Source organism: Trematosphaeria pertusa, assembly GCF_010094035.1.
Source record: "Trematosphaeria pertusa strain CBS 122368 unplaced genomic scaffold BU26scaffold_5, whole genome shotgun sequence".
Classification (NCBI taxonomy): domain Eukaryota; kingdom Fungi; phylum Ascomycota; class Dothideomycetes; order Pleosporales; family Trematosphaeriaceae; genus Trematosphaeria; species Trematosphaeria pertusa.
This window is the reverse complement of record NW_022987216.1, coordinates 444387-470541: the sequence shown is the minus strand read 5'-3', so window position 1 is coordinate 470541 and position 26155 is coordinate 444387. Positions and strand designations below refer to the sequence as shown.

At 55.7% G+C, this 26155-nt stretch overlaps 9 protein-coding genes across 9 annotated transcripts; 8 read left to right on the top strand and 1 right to left on the bottom strand.

Annotated features, from left to right (window-relative positions):
* The first annotated feature begins 46 nt into the window (after positions 1 to 46).
* BU26DRAFT_517469 (uncharacterized protein) lies at positions 47 to 2901 on the top strand. Its single transcript, XM_033828585.1, has 2 exons — positions 47 to 367; positions 468 to 2901. The coding sequence occupies exons 1-2, from the start codon at positions 355 to 357 to the stop codon at positions 2726 to 2728; spliced, it is 2274 nt and encodes a 757-aa protein (XP_033685646.1). The 5' UTR covers positions 47 to 354; the 3' UTR covers positions 2729 to 2901.
* Positions 2902 to 3010: 109 nt separating this feature from the next.
* BU26DRAFT_480921 (spindle pole body component 97) lies at positions 3011 to 5931 on the top strand (the record flags this gene model as incomplete). The annotated part of the gene is made up of 2 exons (XM_033825716.1): positions 3011 to 5469; positions 5539 to 5931. Exons 1-2 carry the CDS (start codon positions 3097 to 3099, stop codon positions 5929 to 5931), a joined length of 2766 nt encoding a protein of 921 aa, XP_033685645.1. The 5' UTR covers positions 3011 to 3096.
* An 879-nt stretch (positions 5932 to 6810) lies between these two features.
* BU26DRAFT_517467 (ER lumen protein retaining receptor 2) lies at positions 6811 to 8181 on the bottom strand. The gene is made up of 5 exons (XM_033828584.1): positions 8054 to 8181; positions 7883 to 7941; positions 7552 to 7830; positions 7247 to 7503; positions 6811 to 7191 (listed from the first exon to the last, which is right to left on the bottom strand). The coding sequence occupies exons 1-5, from the start codon at positions 8073 to 8075 to the stop codon at positions 7155 to 7157; spliced, it is 654 nt and encodes a 217-aa protein (XP_033685644.1). The 5' UTR covers positions 8076 to 8181; the 3' UTR covers positions 6811 to 7154.
* A 149-nt stretch (positions 8182 to 8330) lies between these two features.
* On the top strand, positions 8331 to 10527 carry BU26DRAFT_603206 (glycoside hydrolase family 85 protein; the record flags this gene model as incomplete). The annotated part of the gene is made up of 2 exons (XM_033835407.1): positions 8331 to 9046; positions 9108 to 10527. 2 exons carry the CDS (start codon positions 8331 to 8333, stop codon positions 10525 to 10527), a joined length of 2136 nt encoding a protein of 711 aa, XP_033685643.1.
* A 6246-nt stretch (positions 10528 to 16773) lies between these two features.
* BU26DRAFT_267768 (uncharacterized protein) lies at positions 16774 to 17659 on the top strand. Its single transcript, XM_033821333.1, has 2 exons — positions 16774 to 17057; positions 17118 to 17659. Exons 1-2 carry the CDS (start codon positions 16979 to 16981, stop codon positions 17525 to 17527), a joined length of 489 nt encoding a protein of 162 aa, XP_033685642.1. The 5' UTR covers positions 16774 to 16978; the 3' UTR covers positions 17528 to 17659.
* On the top strand, positions 17481 to 17881 carry BU26DRAFT_267763 (uncharacterized protein). The gene has a single exon (XM_033821332.1). The coding sequence runs from the start codon at positions 17615 to 17617 to the stop codon at positions 17843 to 17845; it is 231 nt and encodes a 76-aa protein (XP_033685641.1). The 5' UTR covers positions 17481 to 17614; the 3' UTR covers positions 17846 to 17881.
* A 604-nt stretch (positions 17882 to 18485) lies between these two features.
* BU26DRAFT_267734 (uncharacterized protein) lies at positions 18486 to 19931 on the top strand. The gene is made up of 2 exons (XM_033821331.1): positions 18486 to 18948; positions 19014 to 19931. The coding sequence occupies exons 1-2, from the start codon at positions 18753 to 18755 to the stop codon at positions 19844 to 19846; spliced, it is 1029 nt and encodes a 342-aa protein (XP_033685640.1). The 5' UTR covers positions 18486 to 18752; the 3' UTR covers positions 19847 to 19931.
* Positions 19932 to 20508: 577 nt separating this feature from the next.
* BU26DRAFT_517463 (dehydrogenase/reductase SDR family member 8 precursor) lies at positions 20509 to 22251 on the top strand. Its single transcript, XM_033828583.1, has 3 exons — positions 20509 to 21222; positions 21273 to 21614; positions 21666 to 22251. Exons 1-3 carry the CDS (start codon positions 20808 to 20810, stop codon positions 21980 to 21982), a joined length of 1074 nt encoding a protein of 357 aa, XP_033685639.1. The 5' UTR covers positions 20509 to 20807; the 3' UTR covers positions 21983 to 22251.
* Positions 22252 to 23645: 1394 nt separating this feature from the next.
* Positions 23646 to 25077, top strand: BU26DRAFT_424196 (uncharacterized protein; the record flags this gene model as incomplete). The annotated part of the gene is made up of 3 exons (XM_033823554.1): positions 23646 to 23819; positions 23947 to 24166; positions 24218 to 25077. 3 exons carry the CDS (start codon positions 23646 to 23648, stop codon positions 25075 to 25077), a joined length of 1254 nt encoding a protein of 417 aa, XP_033685638.1.
* Between the last annotated feature and the right edge of the window lie 1078 nt (positions 25078 to 26155).

Here is a 26155-nt window from a genome sequence, read left to right as displayed (position 1 = left end):
GCGGGCGTCGCCTTGGCAGGCGTGACGACAGAAACAACACCTGCACCTCAGACCTCACCTACAAACACCTGATATTGCTATTCACCGCTGCTGCGGCATTTCTCCATATCACATATCTCATCCACTGCACACATCAGTCGCTCAGCCCGCGGCAGCCCTCGCCCGGCTGGATGCCTTGAATACTGCGTCATCCGCTGTTGCTGCCTCTTGTACCGCCGCCCGCCTCACCGACCGACTGCTGACCCGCCTGACTCATCTCCACCACCACAAGGCTGCACCCGCGATACATACGCCTGAGCCACCCGCGGGAAGCTGCGCAGGCACACGAGCAGCTCTCCTCCCACGTCACGCACCATGTTCTCCGAATGTAAGCCCCCCAGCGCCCTTATCAGGCACATGTGACAGCGGCGGAGCCTCCGTCTTGGATGACCTGCGACCCCGTGTGACTGACCAGCGTGCTCCCCCAGATGCATCCAAGTTCCTGTCGCAGTCACAGTCGCGGCTTTCTCTCGGCCAGCCCGACCCTCCTTTCCCCCGCAATCATACAGACAGGCAACGCCCTCCCTCTCGAACGCGAGCTCCGGCCGGATATCTTCAGCGCCGTACCATGCCGAACCCTTACAACTCCCAGGCCATGTCGCGCTTCGCCTTTGCGTCACGGACATCAAACGCGCCCGCGCCGCTGTTCTACTCCGCCACCGACGACTTTCGGGAAGAGGACGACCATGAGGAGCACGACCGGGAAATGGCAGATCACTACGCGCTGCAGCGCTCGAGGCGCCAGTTTGGCGTCAGCAACCTTTCAGAGTCTTCGGAGGTGGATGAGCACGTGGCACAGAGGTCGGATCACACAATAGAGGGCGACGAGAACGATACTGGCTATGGACTGGGCCGCGGTATCAAGAGTTCGTGGAAGGGAGACAAACCCGGCCCGCGCGGGAGGCCCACCACCGTCACGACGCTGGAATCTGAGGACAGGGACACGAGCGTACCGCTCTCGGAGTCAAGCGGCCCTAGCAGCAAAGGGAAGGGCAACCTGGTGGATGTTGAGCTTGCCTCCACGGATCGAGGGAGTATAGAAGAGGTGAACAGGGACGAGATTTTGCGCGACAACGATGACCGGCCGCCATCCTTCCAGCAGTTCCGCGATATCCCAAGATCGAAACGCCCGAGAAGTCCGCTAAGAACGACGTTACCTATACCGCAAGAGACGGACGAGGATACGCTCTTGGAGAATCAGCATCCGATAAGCCCTGATCGCGAGTCTGTACCACAGCTCGTCGCCGCGGAGCCTGTAGCACCACCGAGGCATAACTTCTTCTGGGCGGAACTATTCGTCATCGCGCAGTGCGCCATTATTGGCGTTTTCTTCCTCGCTCTGTTACAGGAATCGCCACCTGACAAGAAGCATCCGCTCGGAGACACCATCTACACGGTTCTGCATTCGTCTTTCCACCTGATTGGAGTTTACTCGCTAGTTTCGGTCCTGGTTGGGTTGCTATGGCTATCTCTACTACGGTCTTTTGCGCGGCCACTGATCATGCTGATTCTAGTTGCCGTACCGGCCATCTCGTTCTCTTTCTTCCTCTACCCGCTCATTTCCAGCTACAGGGGATCGTGGCACGGTGACAGCGTTCAAGACAAGGCCATGCGTTGGTTATCTCTCGGCCCGCTGCTTTTTTCCCTGTTCTGGGTTTACACTGTGTGGAAAGGGCGACATTCGCTAGAAAAGGCCGCAGACATGCTCGAATTCTCTGGGGAGATTCTTCGTGCACAGTCTCCACTCCTCTTTGTAGGCATCGGTGCGCTGGCATCCGTTGTACTCTGGTCGTGGATCTGGATGCTCATGTTCACGCGCCTATTCCTTGGTGGCCACTTCACGAAATCCCGCTGGGCCATTGACCTCGGCACCTGGTGGCTCGGAGCCGCCTTCTTTTTGGATTACTTCTGGGCCTTGAGCGTCATTGCGGGCGTACAGCGCGCGACAACTGCAGCGACTGTTTCGCAGTGGTACTTCCACCGCAACACGGTTCCCGCACCCGCAGCCCACACCGTTGTCCGGGCCTCGCTCGCACACGCGTCGTACACGATGGCCGGTACCATCTGTCTTTCCACCCTCCTCGCCCTCCTCGTTCGCCTACCGCTCATCGTCCTCCCCAGACGGATCTCCGGCCTCATCAGCATGTGCGCATACTCGATCATCCCCACTCCAATTGCCGCATTGACGAATCCGCTCACTCTGACATACGCGTCAATCCACGGTCTTCCCCTGTCGCAAGCTGCTAGGGGCCTCTCAAACATGACCTTCATCTCTTCTTCATCCCCAACTACAACGCTTGGGCCGCGCTCCTTTGCACCTTCGCATCCGCGACCGTCGCTCGTCTCGTACCGGCTGGCTAAACTCCTGCTGCACGCCATCCGCTGGGTGATAACAATCGCACTCGGCTTTGGGGGCTGGGTATCCACGGCTAGAATGCTTCAGATTGGGAACGAGACGGTTCCGTACAAGGGGAGCCTATATGCGTATGTGGTTGGCTTGATCAGTGCCGCTATCGGATGGGGAGCACTCGGCGCGATGGAGGGAGTGCTGGGGGGAATCCTAGATGCGGTGCTGGTCTGCTGGGGAAGCGAAGTCGGGAGAGATGGCACTGGAGAGGCACGATATTGCGTGGATGCGGGGAGGTTATTCGGGAACGAAGCGACGGGACGAGGGAGATATGAGGTATAACAGGAAGTCATGCAAGAGGAGGAGCGGAGCATTGCATAAATGGCGTTGGGGCTTTGGCGTCTGCAATAGTACCCGACGGGTCGCCGGCATAGCGGTGGCGCCTTTGTATACTGCTAGATTTTGAATTTGCGGAATCCGCAGGTATAGGTTAGCGAACGAATATTATATCAACGACAAGTTTCCAAGGCTCGATGCATCCCTCTGAGAGCTACTTGCCATGGTTCGGCTCGCTTAGAGCAGCCCTGTCCTGCGCGACGCGGGGGGAACAACACGTCCAATTCACCGCAGCCCAAGCATCCACAGACGGCACAACGAACACAACAAACAGGACCCGGCCTCTATGGCGCCCCAGCTGCATCGCCGCTGCCATGTCCACCCGCAACCCGAACACGAAATCCTCATCGACGACTGACCGACGCTCCGCTAATTACACGTCCTCGTCGCGACCCCGCGCTCCGTCGGGCGCCATGGGCGGGGAGAATGAACGACGCGGCTCCACGACGTCGCATTCGCGAAAACAGTCTGCCAACGCCGGGACAGGCGAAAGACGCATCGAGAGGCGGGAAGTGCGAGAGAGAGAGGTGGAGGTGCGGCGGACACGGAGCCCGTTGAAGCATTCTTCTGAGAGTCGAGTCAATGCCAGGACGAAGACGGAGAAACAGCCAAGACAAGAGAGGGCGATGGCGTCGGCGACGGCGAGCACGGCTGGCTCTAGGAGAACAGTGGAAGAGCCTCAGGCGCCCTGGGAGCCGCAGGCTGTGCTCGTCCCACACACGACTGCTCCGCTCGCGACGCGCATATCGATCCCACCGCTCGCTTCGACCGCCCCCGCTACGCTTCAACCCACGCCCCTCGCCCAGTTGTCGCTAGAGCAGCAAGAGAATGCCATAATCGAAGATCTGCTGTTCGTATTTATGGGGTTTGAGGGCCAGTACATTCGCTTCAGCGATTCATATAACCCTCATGAAGAGAAGGAAAGACTCGTTGGGCCGCAGTTCCGCATCCTACCGGGCCTGGATCCGAGTTTGCGGGACCTGACGAAGTCGATGTTGAAAATGGCGACGCACTACATCGCGGTGGAGACATGTGTTGAGGTGTTGAGCAGAGAGGAGTATGGCGCTGTCAACCATTCGCTGTGCGCGGCAGTGCGGAGACTGCTGAAGGATTACCTGACGCTGATGGCGCAGCTGGAGCACCAGATGCTGACGAACGACTCGTTTACGCTGCATGTCCTGAACTTGCACACAAAGCAGACGAGCCACATGCTGTTCCAGCTTTACACAACCGGGATTGAGCTGTTGAAGGCGAACGGGATCCTGGAAGACGAGGAATCGGAAGAGTCTGAAAATGAGACGGATGATCTTGAGGGGATCCTCGAGTCGCTAAGAGAAGGCGGCAATGTCCAGCTAACCAGCAAGAAGATATGCAAAGGCGGGAGCGTACTGGGCCTCATCACAAGAAGACTGTCTTCAATGTCAGGCGATCCGGCTGCACGGGAGCTGCTCACGACATTACTCCGCGAAGCCAGCAAACCGTATATGGCAATGCTGAACGAGTGGTTACATCACGGTGGAATCAAGGATCCGCATGCCGAGTTCCTGATTAAGGAGCAAAAGAGCATCAAGCGGGAGAGGCTAGACCAGGACTACACAGACGAGTACTGGGAAAAGCGATACACAATACGAGACGCGCTTGTGCCACCGCAGCTTGAGGGAGTAAAGGACAAGGTACTGCTCGCAGGTAAATATCTCAACGTCGTTCGCGAATGCGGTGGCGTAGATATCAGCCAGACGGTTCAGGACGTTCCGACGAGCTTCGATGACCCGCGGTTCCTAGATAATGTCAACTCCGCATATGCTTACGCCAACTCCTCGCTTTTCAACCTCCTCCTTACTACACATCAACTACCCGCGCGATTACGCTCTCTCAAACACTACTTCTTCCTCGATCGCTCCGACTTCTTCTCCTACTTCCTCGAACTGGGCGCATCAGAGCTTAAAAAGCCGGCGAAGACGGTCAACATCGGAAAGCTGCAGTCGCTTCTCGATATCGTCGTCCGACAGCCTGGCTCCGTCGCAGCGGAAGACCCATACAAAGAGGACGTTAAGGTGGAGATCAATGAAGTTGGCCTCACAAACTGGCTCATGAAGATCGTCACGGTCACCGGCCTCGACCAAGACGCAGCGAACGCAGGCTCGATATCCAACTACGTTACTCCCGCAAACACCGTCTCCGTAGCGGACGACAGCAACATCACCGGCTTCCAAGCCCTCGTCTTCGACTACGCTATGCCCTTCCCTCTCTCGCTAGTCGTTAGCCGTGTAACAATCACACGCTACCAACTCCTCTTTCGCTACCTCCTCTCGCTCCGTCATCTCGAAAACAGCCTCGTCGACTGCTGGGTTGAACAAGGCAAGCACGGCGCGTGGAAACACCGCTCTAAGAACCCGCGCATCGAGCTGTGGAAACGCAGAGCGTGGACTCTGCGCGCGCGCATGCTTGTTTTTGTGCAGCAGTTGTTGTATTATTGCACTGCGGAGGTTATCGAGCCGAACTGGGTGAGCCTTATGTCGAGGTTGAATGAAGAGGGTAAGGAAGAAGGAAAGGGCAAGGGGAAGGCAAGCGGAGAAGGAGGTACGCCGCAGGTTAAGAGAACGGTGGATGAGCTTATGCAGGATCATGTGGACTTTTTGGCGACTTGCTTGAAGGAGTGCATGCTTACTAACAGTAAGCTGCTACGGGTAGGCCTCCTTCCTTACCCCCTTTCCGTCTTATGCTCTTCCATGAAGGGAACTCGGGCTAATAGAAAGCAGATCAACAACAAGATAATGTCCACGTGCACCATGTTCGCCACCTTTACACAGTCCCTCTCCCGCTACCTCATAACCGGCGACCCCGACCTCGTCGCACAAGCGAACGCCCAAACGCAATCCGCCTCCTCATCCACCCATCCTGCCTCGCTCACCTCCCAACGCACCTCCAAATCCGGCAGTTACGTATACGACCCCCAGCGCGTGGATAAAATGTTCGATATGTTAGGGAAGTACGAGGATAACTTCGCTCGGCACCTGAAGATATTGTTGGACACGCTGAATTATTTGGCCGCGACAGAGACGGTGGTTTTCTTGAGTCTTTGTGCGAGGTTACAGAGCGCGGGAGAGGGGGGTTTAGTTAGTGCGACGGTGGATGCTTTTGGGGTTTAGTGGGGTCTAGTAGCGTACGATACTTGTTGGGCGGGTTTGGCGTTTTCTTTAGTGTGTTAGGCCGGGTGGGTACGATGAATCGTGGCTCAAGATTGGGATTTGGTGTTGGCGGCGCTTAGGGGAATACCACCATGCTACTAGGCTTGCTGGTAAGGGCTTTCAAGGATGGGATAGGTACCGCAGACCTCAAACCGAACACAAGCTATATTTCGGACTTTATAGCGCTTTGGTTCATATCTGCCCGAGCACGACCGACCGCTATATCACCAATCCCCTCAACCGACTAAAACGCGATCAAACCTGATCAATTCACAGACTCGAGCTTTTCGCTCGGCTCAACGTAATTCAGAATATTACAAACGCGGAGGGAAGTCAAATTGTTGCGGCTGGAGGGCAGACGCCGTGCCCATTGCGAATCCGGCCGCTTTCTTCCGGTCGGCTTTGTACCGAGATAGACTAGCTGTCACTTCTTAATCTCCATTTGTATTCCTCAAAACCCCTTGAATTAGGTCTGTGCAGGGCTCGATGCAGCCTACCTTGGCTGGACATATGTCTCATTGAGGAATGGTTGCTGTGCACTGGGGCTGGGGAAGAGAGAGGAGCTATGGAAGTAGGCAGTAGCGGTCTGGGAGTCTATGGAGCCAAGAGGGACGGGCATTCGCTGCTTGTAATTCGACTTTGATGTCCAGAGAGGGCAGAGATGAGGCTCAGGAGGCTCACGACACACGGCGACGGCCGGTCCCACACACATAGTTTGTTTCTTGGGCGATTTGAGGTGGAGGATTTGATGCTCAATCAAACACTGCTATTCGTTAGCAAAACGTATTTAAATGAGTGACCACGTGTCATAAGCAATGAACGAAAAGGTAGAGATACGTGAGGAAAAGCAGGAGCGAGACTCCGAAAAGATGCATTGCATTTGCATATCGATAACACCGGAACATAAGCCATGGTATACCCGTCCAATCCTCCTTTTGCACTACTGGAAGCACCAGAACGAATAGCAATCGCTCCCCGAAATGCTAAGAGCATTCGTCTATAGCAGCCCAATTCCAAGGTCTGTCCCCTCAAAACGCCGTGATACACCCACAACCAAACCGATTTCTCCGGTGGCTTCAAGTCTCCGGTGGAGCCGTAATTATGATACAAGAAGGCGGGCAGGGGATGCCGAACCCAGAGCTTCGACAACCGTAATAGAACACACGTCCGGAACCCCGACGCTCCTACACGGGGAGATTGAACTTCTTGCCTTGGATGACCCTGCTTTTGTGTCAGCATACCCATGACCGATGAACGGCTGGCCGTTGGTACCCACTTTGTGTAGTAGATCCAGAAGAAGTCCGAGTAGAGGATGGTCTGTATGATGCCCGCGATGACGGCAATGGGATCGAAGAAGCGCGGAACTTCGAAGAAGTATCTGTAGATCCAGTTGGGGATATACAAGGCCCGGTACGCGCCAAGTGCAAAGAGATAGTGGGTGGTAATCGTCTCCGCTTCGCCCGTTCTCTGCAGCATGAAGAGTTGCGGCAGGATAGCGACGGACTCAAGCCAGATGGAGAAGGCCCAGAGGATCTACAGCCGTCAGCTTCGGCAATAATACGACAATTGCCCCATGCCCACCTCGGTGAAGTTGTATTTGTACGGGAACAGCACGGCCAATACTCCAGCAAATGCCAGCAGGTATTGCACTTTAAACGTGTCCAGATTCGGGTCGTGCGTCGGCTTGTAGTCGTTGAGCATGAGGTAGACGGTATACGCAGATGTGCTGATGAAGATGATCTTGAAGATGGTGTTGTAGAGCGAATTGGGGTTGTAAAAGGTCCACAGAAGATCGACGTAGCGCGTAACGTACACGGTTAGGTAGAGGAACTGCGATTTGAACGAGATGCCGGACGCGCTCTGTTGGGGATTAGGCTGTGCGCTGGGCGACGACGGGAAGACACGAGCGTACGCTTGACGACTTCATCTTCTGCAGGAGAATCAGAATCGAGAGGAGATGGGACAAGTCCCCTAGATTGCACGTATTAGCACGCGCATTCGGATGTGATGTGAATGAAGCGGTTGTGCGGCTGTCGGGCGATGCTGAGCCTGGGTTTGACACGTCTATCGAGTCGCAACGCACCTAGTAACCGAAAGATGTTCATGGCGGCAACCCGGCGTCGTAGCGCGCGTTGCGTGTAGTGCGAAGAGAGAAGTGTGAGACGTGGAGGAATCGACTTGCTGAAGAGCGAGAGCGGCCTCGAAATGAAATGACACGTTTGGAGCTCGGATGCGCGCGAGACGAGAGCTTGCATCCTTGCATGCCAAGACATTCCCCTGTCGGAACGACACCGCACTTGGTCACTGCGATACCAGCGCCCACCGCGCATGCAGTTGCGGACAGAGTGGCATACGGAGGCATGGCTCACATTCGCGGCTGGAAAGACATTCTTAGGCCCATCAGGGACGGCTATCGTCATCTGTTTCCGGCTCCGGATACAGGCCCAACTCCGGAAGAGAGGCAGAAACAGCGTGGGCTAGACCGCCTGAAGGGCTTCACGTACTTCGACACGTTCGACCAGCTCGAGGCCTGGACCGAAGCCGAATCGGATCCTCTTCAAAGAGCCAATACTCCGCTATTGCCTCGGTCTAATGTTGCAGTAAATCAGCAAGAGAAGGCAACTGTGCTAATATGCCACGATTATTCGGGAAACTATCACGGCTATGAAGCAGTTCAGGGAACAGGTGTGCAGGAAGAGAGCTATACTTGTGAATACCTTCATGCTGTTGGCACCTTCATCTATTTTTCACACAAGTTTATCTGTGTTCCTCCTCCGTCTTGGACGAATACGCTTCATAGGAATGGCGTGATGGCATTGGGGACCCTGCTCGTTGAGCCCCAGACGAAGGATTCAGAAAAGCTGTTGCAACGTGGCGGCAGCGGGGGTACTTCAGGCGCCGGCTCCATCTTCCCAATGACACGGAAATTGTCCAACATCGCAAAGCATTATGGCTTCGATGGATGGCTTGTCAACATTGAGAAGCCATTTCCGAAAGAGTCCTGGGATGCGAACCTCCTAGAGTCATTTCTTTGTCAACTGCAAGACTGCCTTGGGCCTACTCGAAGACTCATTTGGTTTGTACTTACGCTTCAGCATGCGCTGTGCCACTACTCTCTCGTTCTTACTGTCAGCCAGGTACGACGCGATTACCATAGACAACACCATCGCGTATCAGAACGCGTTAAATGCGAAGAATGTCTCCTTCAGTAAAGCTTGCGGGGCCGTCCTCACCAACTACTGCTGGAAAGAGTCCGATGCCTGGACATCAAAGCAGACTGCCCTGGAGCATGGCTTGTCTCCCGATCGCACCTTCTTTGGGGTCGATGTCTGGGCGCAGAACAAGACGACCTTGAGACATCCCCGGGTAACCTATCCTGAGAAAGGTGGCGGTGGAACGAATACCGGTGTCGCAGTTAGCAAGCTCGCCGAAGTTGGCCTTTCGGTGGGCATCTTCGCGCCTGCGTGGTCTTTGGAGCACTTTCCCGGATGCGGCCGCGCGGTTGAGCGAGCTATGTGGGAAGGTAGAACACTCCTAGAAGACGTCTCTTGCTCATGCGGAAATGCTGGTGTGCGCCATCCGCCGAACCGGGCGTATCCTATCCTTCAATTTGCGAGGCAGTTTCTTGCGGGCTCCGGGAGCTTTTTCTATACCGACTTCAGCAGGGGTTTTGGCAGTCATGGGGAACAGGAGGCGTATCGAATATATAACGGCCAGCCTATGCACTCGCAGTTGGCATCGCAGTCCGTATTGCCGACCATGCCAAGGTCGAGCGTACCAGACGATCTCGTCGAAGGCCGTGTCAATGTCGTATCTCACAGGCTGAATGACCTCGAAGGTCGAACTCACCTTCTGATCGAGGCACAGGGCGTGAAGCGGCCGAAGGGTGATACTGGGGAGACTTGCGAGAGCTGGCTTCCGCTTTTCGAGCTTGACATGCCGGCTGATGGGTCTTTGAGACTCTCGATATCGTCTCGGCATCTTCTGCAGCTTCCGGACGCTGCGGCCAGCTTTTACCTCAAGTTCAGCAGTGGCACGAAGCTACTCAAGCTCGAGGAGAAGGACAACCTTCAGTCCACGGAAGCGATTCTGCACCTAGGCAGTGGACGCGAGGCGCTGGGCCGGCTTTGTGAGATTGGCGTCCATCTACAAGCGCCACCGCTTAGACCACACCCTGTGCAGATTCTGGAGGTCCAAGAAATCCGCATTGTTCCCCGCTCCGCGCCTTCACAGATAAACTGCGGTATACATAACGTGCGGGTTGAAACACGCCGTCAGTGGAAGTCTGAGCATCGAAGGCTGTGCTGGATGTACCAAGCTGCGGATCCGTCAAGGTTGATGTTGCTCGACATGCCGTATAGCGATATTACAGGGCCTTTCTCTCACTTTCTGGTTCGGATTGACGGTCTTCACGTCGGGCGTGCATATGCATTAGAGTACGTGGTGCCGCAATCGTTGGGGGACGAATTGGCCGGGAGGGAGGTAGAGGTTGAGGTGACTGGAATCGGATTTGATGGTAGAACGCTTGCACACAAGCATGCAAGGCTGCGAGTATAATCCAGCCAGCAAGTGCAATGGAGATTCTGTTTACATGTGCCCACATGTCTTCGCCATAACGCTCTTCGCTCAGGGACCGGCGGGTGGACACATCACGTGCTGCAGCCACACCGCCTTTCGCGCCTTCCCAATTCAGGCCTAAGGCGCTCTGCTGTTCCATTTGACGACGCGCCAGCCAGCGCTTCTCGTTGTCAATTGCATTCGCCTGCGCCTGACGCAGCTTTCGCCCTCTATCTCCGGCTCGGTCGTCGGCCTGCCAATTCTTAGAGCATCGCTGCAGCTTCACGGTTCCGCGCAATTTGAGTGGCTGGGTGAGCCAGCCGCCGCACGATAATTTTGGGTGAGCAATAGTCCGTTTGCCGTCCACCTCGTCCTCTAACGCCCGCGCGCCCACCTCTTTTCCCCTCTCGCCTTCACTGACGGTCACCAAGGCCTTCCGCCTCTCACTCACCATGGCGGATCTGCAGGAGCTGTTTGCCCGGCTCAGTGGCCAAGGCGCTTCGAGCAATCAACCGCCGACCTACCAACAACCCTCCGTCTCCTCACCAATCTACTCCCCGTCTCCTAACGAACACGGTCCGCAGCCGCATCACCAGTCCGCTGTCATGTCGCCGAACACGTCGGTGGCGAACACGCCGGCGCCCGAGCAGGGCGGCGGCCCGCAGCAGACTCCACAACAGCAGTCGGCCCAGCTGCTGAACTTGCTCCGCTTCAATTCGCAGCCCAGCGTCACCCAGGCCAGGCGTGCGTCCCAAAACACGCAGGTCCCAGAGAGTGCATCCGCTCACAGTCGCGCCATCTCCGCCTCCGACTTGGTTGCGAGCTTCATGGGCGGCAAGTCGGCCCAGCCCCCCGCTTCGTCGACCCCAGCGCCTGCCGTGAGGCCCGAGCCTGCGTCCATCTCCACAGAGAACCCCCAGGATCTGCTTCTGAGGCTGTTGAATCACCCGAAGCCGGCGCAGGCTGACACCCACTCGTCACGGGCTTCAGCCGCAGCCTTCTCTCCATCTGTCGCTTCACAACTGCCAGAAACGGCCGTGGACGACATCGCTCAGGACCTTGCCGATGCGAAGCTGGAGAATGTGCCCTCTGACCCGACGGCTAGACTGCCTGCCGCTTCTCCGATGAGAGTATTCGGATCGGACGGCAGTGGCCAGTCATCCCAATTCCAGCCGGCGACAACTGCTGCGCAGCCGAAGTTTACCTACGTCAATCCGTTCGACAAGTTGGAGGCCGCGAGCCCTCGCAACAGGACCCCGGTCCCCGAGTCGTCCAAGCCGGCTCCTCCGAAGATGGAGATACTGAAGCCGAAGTCGAAGCATGGCCTTGACGGATCGTCCTCAGTTGGCGACGACAAGGAGCAGCGTACGCACAAGATTCGGAAGATGTCCCCAGGCCCATTGGCTCAGCCGCACGAAACTGTGGCTGAGGCCGTGACCGACTTGGGCGAGCAGGTCGGCCAGCAAATTGGTGAGGCGCTCGCTGAGGCTGAGAGCCGATCCCAGGCCCAGGCGGCAAAGGAGCTACAGCGCATGTCTCCGGAAGACGTCAAAGAAATGGAGCAAGCTGTTGTCGACACAGCCGTTGAGATCAAGAAAGAGCTTGAAGACGAGAGCAACGTCAAGGCGCTGGAGGAGATTGTCCCCAAGCCCGTCGCAGATGCACTGAAGGAAGTCGCCACCGAGCTTGCTGAGACCGATGTTGCCGACAATTGGGAGAATGCTGAAGCCGAAGCCAGCGCAGCGAAGGATGACGACCAGACGGTAATAGTCTACAGATTCCCGATGCGCGCCTTCGCTTCCATCACTGTCAAGGACCTGCCTCCGCGGCGCACCTTCTTCCAGCCTGAATTGTTCATGGACGTTGCCAGGTTGAAGAAGGAGTTTGATCAGATCGATCGCTCGCTTGTGTCCGCAAGCAAGAACTATATCGTCTACGCTATTGTCAAGAAGGGCGGTTTCCGCATTATCCGCCAAGAGAATGGACAGTACCGCCAGGTCTTCGAGAATCACCAGGAGCGTCTGTTCAGCGTCGCCCTCTGCAGCGGTGGAGAGGACTCTACCCAAAAGAACATCGAGAGCGTTCTCGGCATCGGCATCAACGGCACTGTCTTCTGGACGTCTGTCGACCCTAATCGCGAAGACCAGTTCTCGGAGCTTGATACTGAGGGACTCATGCTTCCACCCTCCCCCTCACAGGACGACAACACCTCCGGAGGCCAGCTCAAGACGCGAGCCAAACCATCATCCCGACACCCCGAGTACTTCGCTGTCGGTCGCGGTAAGGCTATTCATATCATCTGGCCGCGCGTTGCGGAGGAGTATGTTCGCACCAAGTCCCGCATCGTTCATACCGAGAAGTTCCTCAAGGAACGTTCGCTGAAGATCTTGACCGGGAAAGCCGGGAAGGACTTCACCTTCAGCGAGGATGACACTGTCATTGTGTCTCTAGACAAGGCTGGCCGAATGCGCTTCTGGGACATCCGCCCGCTTACCGATCCCGACGTGGCGACAGTCCGTGGCCCACCTCAACAGGTTGAAGTCTCGCAAACCTTGCTCGAGTTTCATACCACATCTCCGAATGGGAAGTCTTGGCCTACCTCAGTGTTCTTCTTCGATAAGGATAAACCCTTCAACAAAGGAATAGCCCTGAGATATGTCATGGTGGGCATGAAACAGAATCACAGCTTCCAGCTGTGGGACCTTGGTCTGGGCAAGGCAGTTCAAGAGATCAACCTGCCTCACGAGAAGGAATCTGATGCCATCTGCAGCGTTGGCTTCCACCCAAAGACTGGCGTCATGGCCGTTGCTCATCCTACACGCAACTCAATCTTCTTCATCCATGTGTCGTGGCCGCGATACAATCTCCCGGTCATGAACCAGGCGATGTACATCTCCCGTATTGCGAACAAAAATGACAAATCGCAGCCGGCGCTACCTCCGGTCAACGCCACGGCCATCATGACGAGCTTTACTGAGTATTCCTTCGCGTCGAAAGGACAGATCCGAAGCCTCCATATGCTCAACGAGCCCGCCGGACCCCCAGATGTCGATGATCCCGAGAACACTGCTCTCTTCGAGCTATACGTCATGCATTCCAAAGGCGTATGCACCCTCCGCATTCGACGGAGCGACTTGGGCTGGAAGAAGGAAGGCGAGCCTATGCATCCTAAAGAAGCGGAGGAGGAGGGGATAATCGCCATAACCCAGTTGAAGCCGCCCCAGCCTATTGCGGATGAGTCTTCTACCAGCGGTGATACGCCGGGTCCGAAGTCCACGTCCGACAGGTCCGCTCGGGAGAGCATCAAGAAGGAGAGCAGCAGTGCCTCCAGGCAATCGATGACGCCAGAGGCTGCTACGCGTGCTGCCACTCTAGCTAAGGTGGAGAGCAAGCAAGATGCTGCTCGTGCTGCCATCATCAACGGCGGTGAGAAGTCAGAAAAGAAGAAGAAAACGAAGCGTGAGGCTCTCGCTGCACGGTCGGCTACCGTAGAGACAACCTCGCAGGCTTCCACTTCTACACGCGCGCCGCCTCCATCCTATGCGCAAGCCGCTCAGACGACCCCGCGTGCAAAGTCGCCCGCTCAGCCAGAAGCTCCCGTTAGGCCCGCCTCATCGAAGACAACTGATACTGAGGCACCCGAGTGGGCTAAGAAGTTGGTCGGACAGCTGCAGCAGCCCGCGCCATCGACAGCGGCTCCCCCACAGCTCGACGCTAAGAAGCTGGAGGAGATTGTCAAGGGCGAGATTACCAAGGGCTTCTCGCGCGAGCTTGATGTCATGTACAAGCGCATCGACGAAGATAAGCGTGTCATGAATGCCGCCAATGGTGCCAAGCAGGAGGCCATACTCCGTCTTGTTTCCAGCACTTTGACTGAGAACGTTGAGGGCGTCATTAGGAAGATGGTTAACAAGAACATGAGTGACGTTCTCCTCCCTCAACTTTCGGCACAGATGTCGTCGGCGCTTGACGAGAGCGTGGGCAGCAACTTGAAGTCGGCCTTGGGTCCTCAGCTTTCTAAGGAGATTCCGGAGTTCGTTTCGCGGGCCCTGAAGAGTCCCCACGTTTTCCAATCGCTCTCTGATCAGGTCGCGAAGAAAGTCGCTGGCAATCTGGAGCCGATGATCGTCGCCTCCATCGGAGCCGTTGTTAACCCTGCCGTCTCGAACTTAACAAGCCTTATTGAGCACAAAGTGGGAGATCAGCTTCGTCAGGCGCATGCGCAGCATCGGAACGACGCCGCTAAGGTTACTCAGCTCACCGAAACTGTCCAGACATGCCTGCAGACGATTCAAGCTATGGCTGCTTCCCAGGCCGAGCTCCAGAACCAAGTCGCCAAACTGCAGCATCATATATCTCACCCGCCGTCCCAAAGCGGCTCGGTCACCCACCCTTCACCTCGTGCCACTCGCTCTCCCGCCAAGCAGAAGACTCCGGCACAGCTCGAAGAGGAAGAGATTACTCGCCTCATGGCCGACGGTAATTACGAGCAGGGCACGATGCATTGGCTCCAATCCAGTCGCTCCAACGAGCTCTTCGACACTGTATTCGTTCGTTGCAATCCGGCGTACCTCAATCATGTGTCGCCTCTGCTAGCCCTCTCGACAGGCGCCGTTGTCACCAACTCTCTGGAGAAGAACCTGCCCGAGCGGCTTATCTGGCTTGACGCCGTACTGAAGAATGTCGACCCCAACGTAAGTTGAGATATACCGAGCACCCTCGGGTCTCACTAACCACTTTATCAGGATGGCGAGATCCACGACGTGGTTCCGAAGATCATGGAAGTCATCAATCAACGTCTCACGTCTGCATATATCCAGCTCAACGAGAGCTCTCCAGGCGACCAGCTCCTCCGCCGCATCTCGTCTTTGGTCAATAAGGTGAACGAATTGTCCCGTGCCGTTGTTCCTTATGAGGCCCGTGCGTAGATAATCGCCTATCTCGCTCGACATGGGATTGCACGCATCGTCCAGGTCAATGGTCTTGCGCTGAAAACGCCGAGATTGGCTACGTTTCCCACCACTAATTGATGCGGTTTCCCAGTCTTTGTACATCTGCTGTGCATTAGTTTTTCGGTACCGGCGCAGCAACGTCTTATGACTCGAAAGCCTTGGCTATTTGGTCTATGGGGGTGGCATCGCATGGGTTCATCGATGATTTATATGACGACAAAAAGGTGGAGATGAGCGCGGTGTGAAAGATCGCCGGCTCTGAATTTCTTTCTTTGGCTTCCTTCACATTATGACGGCCGCGTTTACGGTTAGATTCACTTCTATCAGCATTCCCTCCATTCGACATCTTTTTAGCGGTGGTCGGCTGGCGTTCGTTCGAGAGTCACTGCGATGCTGAAATGCTCGCTAGGACCTCGCGTAGACGCTGGTCTCTATTAGCGAGAGCGGGTCGGTGGTGGGCGTAGCTTTCATGAGCTATGATGATGCATTTTGGCAGATGGATGGATTTGACGTGATGGACCTAGGCTATCTGCATCCCTTTCAACGGCGCTGATTTCAGGAGGAGGCATCTGTATGATACAATCGATCATGGTAGGGAAGTAATTAATTAGAACTTACTGGATATGACTCGCCCTGTTTGGCTTGTGAAATGAGTGTGGCTATGGAAGTTGGCGGGCACAAGTTGAATTTCGCGGGGAAAAAGCAGATGCCTTTCGTAATCTCGCTTGAACACATCAACGGGGTTGAGCGGAACTCACTGCCTCTACGCTGTGTAGGCGGTTGAACCGCATGGCAAGAGTCTCTGGAGGGACGGTATCTGTTGGTGTCGCGAAGGGTTATCGATAAGCACGGCGGTGGCGCGAACCGCCGAGCAGATGCTCTCCATACATCTCCTCCCAACGCTCTTCAGCCCTCCTTTCCTCCCAACCCGCTCTGCTCGCCCTTTGAAAATCCGTAACAAGAAACGCAAATTCATCACCAGTATGATTGCAGTACCATGGCTGCAACAACGCTGCTTCAGACAACAAACCAGCCAATCAAGCCGAGGTGGTCGTTTAATGCGCAACCCCAGTCGTGTTACGGGTTGAAACGCTCGACCGGGAGCGCGGCCACTAAGAGAGCAGCGACGATCCACCGCATGGACGGTTACTTGATTTTCCAGAGAACGATGGCGTGGCACTTTCGGGGAGGGTAGGGTCTGCTTTTAGGCGCATGGAGGGGTTGAGGCTAAGTTAGTTGCAAGAAGGGGGTAAGGGCATATTACTGCCTTTATCTCCCGAACAGCAAACTTGGTCGGCTACTGCTACTGCTTTCTTCGCTCCTTATCTACGCTCTTGTGGACTTGTTGATTGAGTTCTACGTTCGCTCTTTTTTGGAAGGATAACGCTCACGGCACGGGTACGGATTTGGCGACTACGCGGACGATACTACGCCACGTTTTACGGTAATCGATCGGAATAAATATTTGGGGCCAGATAAGGAAGGAAGAGGATTTCGAGATGGCTGTCAATTGGATCCTTCCGGTGCGCGGACTGCAGGTCGTGCTGTCCCTCGTCGTGCTCGGCTTGATGGCTTACGGTAACACAACACTCCTTCCGGACGCACGTTTCCCGACAGTAAACTGACATGCTCGCGCAGTCGCAAACTGGTGGACCACGCACTGGCGCCAAATGTCTCCCGTCGAAGTAAACTTCATGGTCTTCGCACCCGTCTGGTCGTTCATCGCCGCCTGCATCTTGACGGTCGTCCCTATGAAGTCGCCGTCCGTTACCTCCTCGACCGTCCCCAAACTCGGCCTCATCGCCTACGAGCTGTTCACCATGCTGTGCTGGTTTGGCGGGTTCATTGCGCTTGCAGTGTTTTTGCATGATCGGATCTGCTTTGGGACTGTTTGTTCCGTTGCGAAGGCGGGGACCGCGATCAGCGCGGTGAGTTGGTTGACGTGGGCGGTTACCTTCGGATTTGCGCTGTGGAGGCTGTTTAGGGGAGAACGTGGAGGGGCGATGAGGGCTGGGGAGCCGAAGGTGGAGATGCACCAGGGCGTGTAGAGGCGGTCGAGGTGAAGAGACAGAGAATGAGAGGCGTGGTCACGATGGGGTAACGACAGAAGGATGTAATACCCTCAAGAACGAATCATGGGTTATGGAAATGGATGGAGCTATTGGGAGCACGAACGATCATCGAGACTGGAGCTCAACGATGATGCATTGCGGTGGGAGGTGTTATTGGTCGCGGGCTATCCCCTTCTACTACTCGGACTACGTGGACTACTCACACAAACGTGCTGGAGGAGTAATAGGGGCTTTCTTGTTCATTTGATTGCTTTTTTTAACAGAGTCCTACACCGTTCGTCCGCTGCGTGGTAGTACAATAGTATGATAATGGTCAGATCTTTTTCCTCCGTCTTCTGACGCCTTATGCCTTACGCAACCTGAAACTGTGGAGAGACTCACATTGCCTGAAACGGGTACTGGTAGCCGAAACCGCCACCAGGAGTTCCAAAGTTGCTTTTGCAAGCCAGCTGCTAACCAGCAGGGTCGATGATCAACTTCTTCGAAATGTTTTCGATACAGGCTTCTGTGCAGGTGTATGTAGCGAGAACATGCGCAGCGTCTCTGCTCCGCCAGTATCTCTACGCCTACACTATGCCTGCATCCACGACTCCTTGGGCCGTCTCAAGGAGGAATAGCCTAAGCCCAAAACTGAAACCACAGCTGCGCCATCTCCGTTTAGGCTAGCGGCATGTCTCCCTACGCCGCATCCATGGATCTTCGAACGCCAGGAACTAAGGGATCCATAAATATCAACCGATAAGGTAAGCAAGCCGCGGCGGTTCAGGCTGGACGCTCTTGTCGGAGCACCGTCTCTTGAGATGTGCTGTTTCTGAAGCCGTAGTTGTTCGACAGCCCGCATCTATCGGATGATACGGACTCTTCCTTCTGTGGGTGTTCCGGGAGGGGCAGTAGCCGGTAGGCTGAGTAGCGGATAGAGCTGCACAAAGAGCTTATTTTGATCGCGCGGCGCCGTGCAATCCTACAGGGGCGCGCCTGGATCGTGAGGCTAGGCTTGTTGGCAGCGTTGGCGTAGTCGGATATCGTCAGCAGGCATTCCTGTGCTTTGCGCTTCGAAACAAGTACCACCGAGAAGCCTCCCGCTCTCCCGTGCACTTCCCCAGCTCTCCCGCCGCCCGCTCAACTGCCTCACATACCGCCGTTCTTCTCTCCGCGCCCCGGTTGTCATCGATTGGTTCGCTCGAGCGACTGAGAGCGGAACATGATGTCGAAGACCTCGGTGTTTACGACCGTCACCCCGCTGCCCGCGGGGATTACGAGGCAGAGCGTGCTCGATACTTATCGCAATCATATTGAGATGATTGAGCTGAATCCGCTGGTGGTGGAGAGGTTCAAGTGCAAACCGCCCACCTACGCGCCGGCGGAGGAGTTCTATTCAACGTGGTATACTATTAAGGGTACGTCTCCCCCTTACCCCTCATTGTCGCGTCGTACAACAACATCATACTAACGAATGGTATAGATAAAGTATCCTACCTCCCCGGCGGCCTCGCAACCGGCTCCGTCTCCTATCACGCCTGCTTCCACGACCTCCCCGACGGCCTGCAAACGCACGTCTATGCGCCCCTCGGCCTCGACATCCGCGCGAAATGGAGCGTCGGCGGCTCGCTGCCCGGTGAACCCAAGGCGCCCACGGAGCTCGGCATTGGCGCGCCGCGGGAGGGCCTGTACATCCGCGAGGACGTCAAGATGAAGTGCAACATCATGATGATGGGGTTTGTCAAGAAAACGTTCAAAGAGAGCCATAGCAAGCTGGTGGACAGGCTGGTGGAGAAGGCACATGTGCTCGAGAGCGGGTATGCGAATGAGAGGCTGAAGGCGCTGAGGGAGGTCGAGCCAGGAGAGCGCATGGGGCATGGGGATATTTTTATTGCGCCGCCGCCGGGGTATCGGGAGTCGCAAGGACAAATGCACGGGCATCCGGGACACCACAGTATCTACTCGAACGGAAGCGATCGAAGCTCAATGCTGTATAGTCCCGGCTTGTCGCAGGCGAGCACCCTGACGAGCCACAGCAGTGGTGGTGCGTATCTGGGGAGTCCGCCACAACTTTTTCACAAGACCGAGTGCGATCAACGCGGGAGCTTCCAGTCTAGCGTAGATGGGCAAAAAGAGCAGCAGAAGCTGTCGTTCCTGCCGGCGACGACGTACAACCCACATCAGCGGCAGCGATCCGTGGATGAGAGACCGGGATATCATGCCTATCATCCGCCGCCTACGGAATTGCCTGCTGAAGGGCCGCCGGTGCCGCCGAAGGATATCCATCGAGGGTATCCTGCTGAGCTGCCGGGTTGAGTGCGCATAAGCCAGCTTGGACGCCGTCAGCTTTGCGATGCCGCGGCTTCGGGGTTGGGGTTGGGGTTGGATCGCTGATCCTGAAGGCCTCGCGTCACGGTGTCACGGCTTCTAGGGCGAGGGAGGATTACCTACCCTGAAGGCCCTCAGCTCATGATCTTGTGTTTGCGATGGCGAAGAGGGATCGCCCAGCCTGGAGGCCTTCAAGTCATGATGTCACGTTCGTATCTATTTCTTTCTCTTGTATTATATTGTCGGGTTGGAAAAGAGTTGGGTTTGGATTCGCTCAGCCTGGAGGCCTTCAGCACGTCTTTCTTACTGGTAGATACCCGCATGTTAGGACTAGCTGGGCTGGTCTTGCAAGTTGCATGAGGTGTTGAGTTGAATGAAGATGGTCATGAACAACAACGGAAACCAGGCACTGCTCATATCGCATTGAAGGTCTTCAAGCTCGCAGATGCTCAACTCAGAAAGGATAGCTAATACTAGATTGAAATAGGGACCTGAACGAAGCTCTGGAGGTAAGATAGTGTGCAACGAAAGCAGCAATGTTTCGTCGCTTCCTCTACCGTATGCAGTCTAGCGCCCAGACAGGCGAATCCGGGGTATGTAGCGGCTCCACTTGCACAGCATCATCTGACGGACACGTGCAGCGCGAGAGACGCGTGAAGCCGCGTTGACTATGATTGTCTGACCTCAATTCATCGAAGCAGGACATGGTACGAGAACAGCAAGAGCTGCGGGCGATAGCGCATGCCCACACCCCTTTGGGAGCAAAGATGCCGAGGTCGACAGCCAATCCGACAAGGGTATACGAGCTCCTGCTCACCCCTCAAGCCCCTCTTATGCGCGTCGGATCCGCTCCAGAGGTACAGAAAAGAGGTACCAGAAGCTGTCAACTATATGATCGCAGCTTCTCCGTGATCCTCGATCCCGGACACCCTCTTGACATCGGCTGACCATGTCGCCGCTCTCCAACCTCGTCTCGCTCTCCGTCTCACATGTCGCGCTCAATCCCGTCGTTACCGCGTCGCTCCTCTGGGTGCTGACGAGAGGCCCGCCAAACGTACGCGATCCACTTCTGAACAGAATCTCGTCGCTTCGCAACCCGCAGACGCTCGCGAGGGTCGTCAAAGCGCTCAAGTGGCTGCTTGCGCTGGGAGTCACCGGAACGGTCAATCAGCAGCTGAACAAGCTCGCGTTGAATGCGTGGAGGTTGAAGAACGAGAAGAAGAGATGGGATTGGAGCAAGGAGATTGCCGTAGTGACGGGCGGATGTAGCGGGATTGGAGAATTGGTCGTCAAGCGACTGATAGGCAAAGGCGTGAAGGTCGCGGTGCTCGACATCCAGCAGCTACCGCCTAGTCTCCAAGGATGTAGGCAATACCCCATTTGCTGTCTGGATAGCGAAGCTGATAGTGCGTAGATGCCCATGTTAAGTTCTTCGCTTGCGACGTCACCGATGCCGCCGCCGTCAACTCGGCCGCCGAACAGATCAGGGACACACTGGGCACCCCGTCTATTCTGGTCAACAATGCCGGCATCGCGACGGCGCACACTATACTCGACACATCGCCCGAATGGCTTCGTAAGATCTTCGATGTGAACGTCCTCAGCAACTGGTACACCGTGCAGGCGTTCCTGCCAGATATGATGGAGAAGAACAAGGGCCATATTGTCACGGTTGCTAGCACGGCCTCATATCTTGGCCTTGCGGGCATCACGGACTATTGCGGCACTAAAGCCGCCGTGCTTGCGTTCCACGAAGGTATACTGGCCCCTCTTTGCTTACCCCGCGCCCGTCACTCACACATCGCAGGCCTGAACGCCGAGCTCAAGCACAAATACAAAGTGCCGAACGTTCTGACGACGTCCATCCACCCGGTATGGGTGCGCACGCCCCTGATTGCTCCATTCGAGAAGACGCTCCGAGCAGCGGGAAGCCCGATGATTGATGCTCATGTCGTCTCCGATGCCATCGCTGATCAAATCTTCAAATGCTCAGGAGCTCAAGTTTTCTTGCCTTCTAGGGTGGGTAGGGTAAGCGCCGTGAGAGGTTGGCCGAATTGGATGCAGGAGGCTTTCCGAGGGATGGTGAGTAAGGGTCTGCTGCCGGCTACCGAGCAGCAGAAGTGAAGTGGGCGGCCAGTCGCATTGCGGCTGGTCTGCTGAGACTCGGGTTTTGGGCTTTCCAGGCGTTCGTGGCAATCAAATCATACCAAAGGTCGGTCGCTTCAAGGTCAACAAATTGGTATCACGTTCAACATGAGGGAGTGGATATAGTATCTCCAAAAAAGGGACCGGTCGTGTCGGTGTAAGGGTGCAGTAAGCTGCAGCCTGCGTTATGAACCATCAAACCGGTGTGCGTTCACAGTATTGGCGGCCTACTTTTGGCACAACATGGCTCGTGTAATACATGGTGCATTCGTATATGTGTAGGACTCGCGGGAGCTGAAGAATACAGGAACGCTGACAGGCGAGGGTAAGACGAGCATTCGGTGAGCAGCCGGTAGTCACGTTACGGAGCACCTCACGCTTTCCCCTTCCGGCAAGCGAGGTCGGCAGGTGCGACTAGCGGACGTGCAGCGAATCCTGCCCAACTTCCCGCCGTTCGTCGGCGGCCCTCACGCTCTCACCACTCGCGTCAGTCCATCATGTCATCTTATATTCCATAAGGCAAGTCAGAGACGATTGCATTTATTAGCCGAACGAACCCCGGACTCCAGAATCCGAGCCCACGGCGACGCCGCCCTGATTTGCATGCAGCCCGCTGGAGAAGTACCGGATCCTGGGATAGCGCCCCCAAGCCGCAGCGCGCTGATTGCAAGCTGGTGACACGGCGTCGAACCGTCCGCCCATTCGAGCCAAGCGCAGCGCAAATATCGGACGCGGCCCTGAGGCCTCGAGCACTCTCGTGCCACTGTCTGCATGAGGACTCACGCGATGGTTTCTCGCATCGCACGCACGCATGCACGCATCGGCCGCGGGCACTACAAAGGGCAAGCTCAAAAATTCAGCCGCTCGCGTGCATCGTGGGGTAAGAACACCATTATCTTCGCACCATTGTATCTGCCCTCCCTCTTAGTATTTTTTCTTGAAACTCTAGGGTAAGGAAGAGGTACCTTAGAATTACTCTGCGCCTTATTCTTGCTCTTATAGAGTAAAGGACTAAAGAGAGAAGAGAAGGAAGAAGAGATGGGAGAGGCTAAAGAGAGAATTGCCAATTGGCTATTTCTCGGGCCGAGTTGCACGTGACACGCAGAATTACCTAGGTATAGAGCTTGCCTAGTACTCTTCGAAACAATCTTCGTCCGTGAAGAGTTTGACCATGGCAATCGCGAATGCACGGCCCCGGCGTTGGCTGCTCGGCTGGCGCTTTGTCAACGATTGGCGGCGATATTCCATCCAGCCCCGTGACGTCGGCTCAACGGCCCACTGCCACCTTTGCCAGGACGCCCGCCAGCGCTGAAGCAGGCAAAGCGTGTGGCCCGGCGTCGCCTGTGAGTCGTTGCGAGCCCGCGTCACCAAACGCCTCCCAGGCTCAAAATGCGGAGTAAAATGGCGTCGAGCCACGAGCGGACCGCCGTCTTGCTCACCTGTTTGTCCCTCGTACTCTCGCACGCCTCTCCCGCCCATGATAAGTCTTGCCATGCCGCTCTCTCTCGTGTCGACTCCCTCGCACTGCGGAAAATGTTGAGCTTGGCTTCTTTTTCTTCTTGACATCACACATCACACATCACGCTACCTCGGCATCTGCGCAGTACGACCCGCCGGCAACATGAGTCCCATACCGCAGAGCATGGCGAAAGATGTCGCGCAGAACGTTGGAGCCACAGATGGCAGCGACCCCAAGCCAAAGCAGCAAAATGAGCTCATTCTCGAGGCATGGGCTCAAGGATACATGGTCGGCTCGTTGATCATCATGGCCTTCATCACTCTGGCGAATATGCGACGAGGAGTGTTGCTGCACAAAGTGAGCGAATCTCGATGGCTTTTTCCGAGCACCGCCGCTGACCTCATACTCCCTAGTTGATTCTCCTCGAGGTACCATTCCCATGCCTGACAGCTTCGCATGTCTTTCTGGATCTAATTTTCTCCAGCTAATCCTCGGAATATGGCAAGGCTTCTGGCTGTTCCCTCGGAGCCCTATCGACGCGTGGTGGCTCTCCGTCAGCGCCATCTTCCTGAACGCATCCTGGTCGCTTCATAACGTCATCGCCTGGATGAAAATCAGGCCTTTTCTACCACGGACCTGGAGCCTATTATTCATCGGCACCGTCATTCTGGTCCAGCCATACTGGGTTGTCGAGATTTACGCGAGTACTGTCGCCCGCCCCCGCCAGTACCAATTCCATACTAACTTGCTAATAGATTTTACATACTTCCACGGAATTAACAATATTTTCAGGAAAACGCGCCCTTGGGAAGCGCTCTGCCGCGATCCCTGGTGGATCTTCACCACTCTCAAACTGTTCTGGGTCATCAAGAAGCAGTACGACATGACTTTGAAGGAGATTATCCGCATCTCACCACGCTTCGGCATCATGCTCGCCTCTATGGTCATCAGTATCATCTTCATCGTCTGCGACGTGCTCTCCGTCACCGGTGCCTTGCATCTCCCCGGAACTACCGGCATCAATCCTTTCTGGAAGCTTGCCTTTGTATTCAAGTGCTTGACCGATACCATCGTGCTAGACGACTTTAAGACGGCACTAGATAGGTTGAGGGCCTTCAAGATCAGCCGTCTGGGGAGCTTCTCCCAGGACAACAGTGACCGCCGGACGCGCAATCGTGGATCTCTTGTCGCAACATGGGAACAGGCCGAGCGCGATGCCCGCAAACCCCGACATTCACCGCCGATGCCCAGCCCTGATGGCGATTACGTCCACTCAAGCAACTTCCCCGGCTTCAAGCCCAAGCCCAAACCTCGGGAGATGAAAGACTCAGTAGTGTCGCCCGACAAGGCCCTATATCCCCCCTCCGATCGAAGCCTCAATCCAGAGGACATCGTACCCAGCGCAATCGAAGAGCAACCGCTCAGCTCAATGCAAGCCGCGCGCCACCCCGAGAAGAAGCAGGATGAGTGGATCGATGATCTGGACCTCCGAGATGTGGGACATCTTGCTGAAGAGAGGGATTACGCACAGGCGCTGAGGGATCTTGAAAGTAGCAGTCAGCCGTCAAGCCCGTCGAAGAGTAGTAGCTTTCCCCGACGGTCACTACCGCCTTGAAGCCGCCAGTCGATTCCGACGCATATGCCGGGCGGCCACAAAGCACGTTGGCTGCAAACACGTCCCAATATACGTAGCGCCACGCCGCCTATTCACCGACCGGACCGTCTCGCCACTATGTCGGCACGGGGAGAGAGCCCCCTCCGGACACCTCGCGTCCGACATCATATCGAGCGAAAACCGAGTCACGCAGCCACCTGTAAAGAATCGTTGTACGAATAAAGTCAACGGTCGACTTGCAGAGGAAACAGGAGGATCATACGGAGTGTCCCGAGGTTAAGGATGGATTGAGCGCAAGTTGGAGAGATGTGTGCTATTATACAGCCTGAATGTTCCGTAAGAGAGAGAGAGAGAGAGAGAGAGAGAGAGAGAGAGAGAGAGAGAGAGAGAGAGAGAGAGAGAGCCTTTCCTACCTGTTGTTGATACCCCCTTATGGTTTATGAAATTACTACATACTGTATAATTCCCTCTCTCTGTAGGAATGCAGTGTCCGGCAGTATCTATCTGGCTACCAGTTGACAAAACGACGGTGCATGCGGGGTGGGGCTATCCGGTCTGTTGACTCGTCGTCGTCGCTTGTCGTGCGAACAACACACTTACGACACGAAACCAAATGGCCCGATTCATACGCTCGAAATCCACTGCCTTGGCAAAAGGATTCTTGTTGCCTTTTTTGTTGGAATGTTTACCCACAGAAACAGGCGTTGGGAACGAACCCGTGCGTCGATCATTCAGTGGATTGCGACCCCCACAAAGGTGGGTTCCTTCGAAACGTTCCCGACTGTGAAGTTCGCAGCCTTGTTTCGCATGCGCATGCTTTCAATCAACATTGGTCCCTGGATTAGAGGAGTGTGTGTGCAGTGCAGTGCAGTGCGTTCCGGACGGAAGCCGTGGAAAGACCGGGATGACAGGCAGATCTTGATGCGGACGAAAGCTTATCTGCGTCAGAGGCCCACGAGGGCACATACATGCGCATGTCACCCACCCACCACGCTGCCGAGCATCATCACACAAATTCGCAAGCCATTTTCACAAAGAGCAGAGCAGAATTTTTTGGACATTCATTATCTCAAGCCAA

Bases quoted from the DNA above. Each gene is read 5' to 3' on its own strand.
- BU26DRAFT_517463 (XM_033828583.1), top strand. From the start codon at position 20,808: ATGTCGCCGCTCTCCAACCTCGTCTCGCTCTCCGTCTCACATGTCGCG. The intron at 21,223-21,272 runs GTAGGCAATACC...GATAGTGCGTAG, and splicing joins ACCGCCTAGTCTCCAAGGAT to ATGCCCATGTTAAGTTCTTC. The intron at 21,615-21,665 runs GTATACTGGCCC...CACACATCGCAG, and splicing joins CGTGCTTGCGTTCCACGAAG to GCCTGAACGCCGAGCTCAAG.
- BU26DRAFT_267763 (XM_033821332.1), top strand. From the start codon at position 17,615: ATGGGTTATGGAAATGGATGGAGCTATTGGGAGCACGAACGATCATCG.
- BU26DRAFT_517467 (XM_033828584.1), bottom strand. From the start codon at position 8,075: ATGAACATCTTTCGGTTACTAG. The intron at 7,942-8,053 runs GTGCGTTGCGAC...CGTGCAATCTAG, and splicing joins GAACATCTTTCGGTTACTAG to GGGACTTGTCCCATCTCCTC. The intron at 7,504-7,551 runs GTGGGCATGGGG...TGACGGCTGTAG, and splicing joins ACAAATACAACTTCACCGAG to ATCCTCTGGGCCTTCTCCAT.
- BU26DRAFT_267734 (XM_033821331.1), top strand. From the start codon at position 18,753: ATGATGTCGAAGACCTCGGTGTTTACGACCGTCACCCCGCTGCCCGCG. The intron at 18,949-19,013 runs GTACGTCTCCCC...CGAATGGTATAG, and splicing joins AACGTGGTATACTATTAAGG to ATAAAGTATCCTACCTCCCC.
- BU26DRAFT_267768 (XM_033821333.1), top strand. From the start codon at position 16,979: ATGGCTGTCAATTGGATCCTTCCGGTGCGCGGACTGCAGGTCGTGCTG. The intron at 17,058-17,117 runs GTAACACAACAC...ATGCTCGCGCAG, and splicing joins GCTCGGCTTGATGGCTTACG to TCGCAAACTGGTGGACCACG.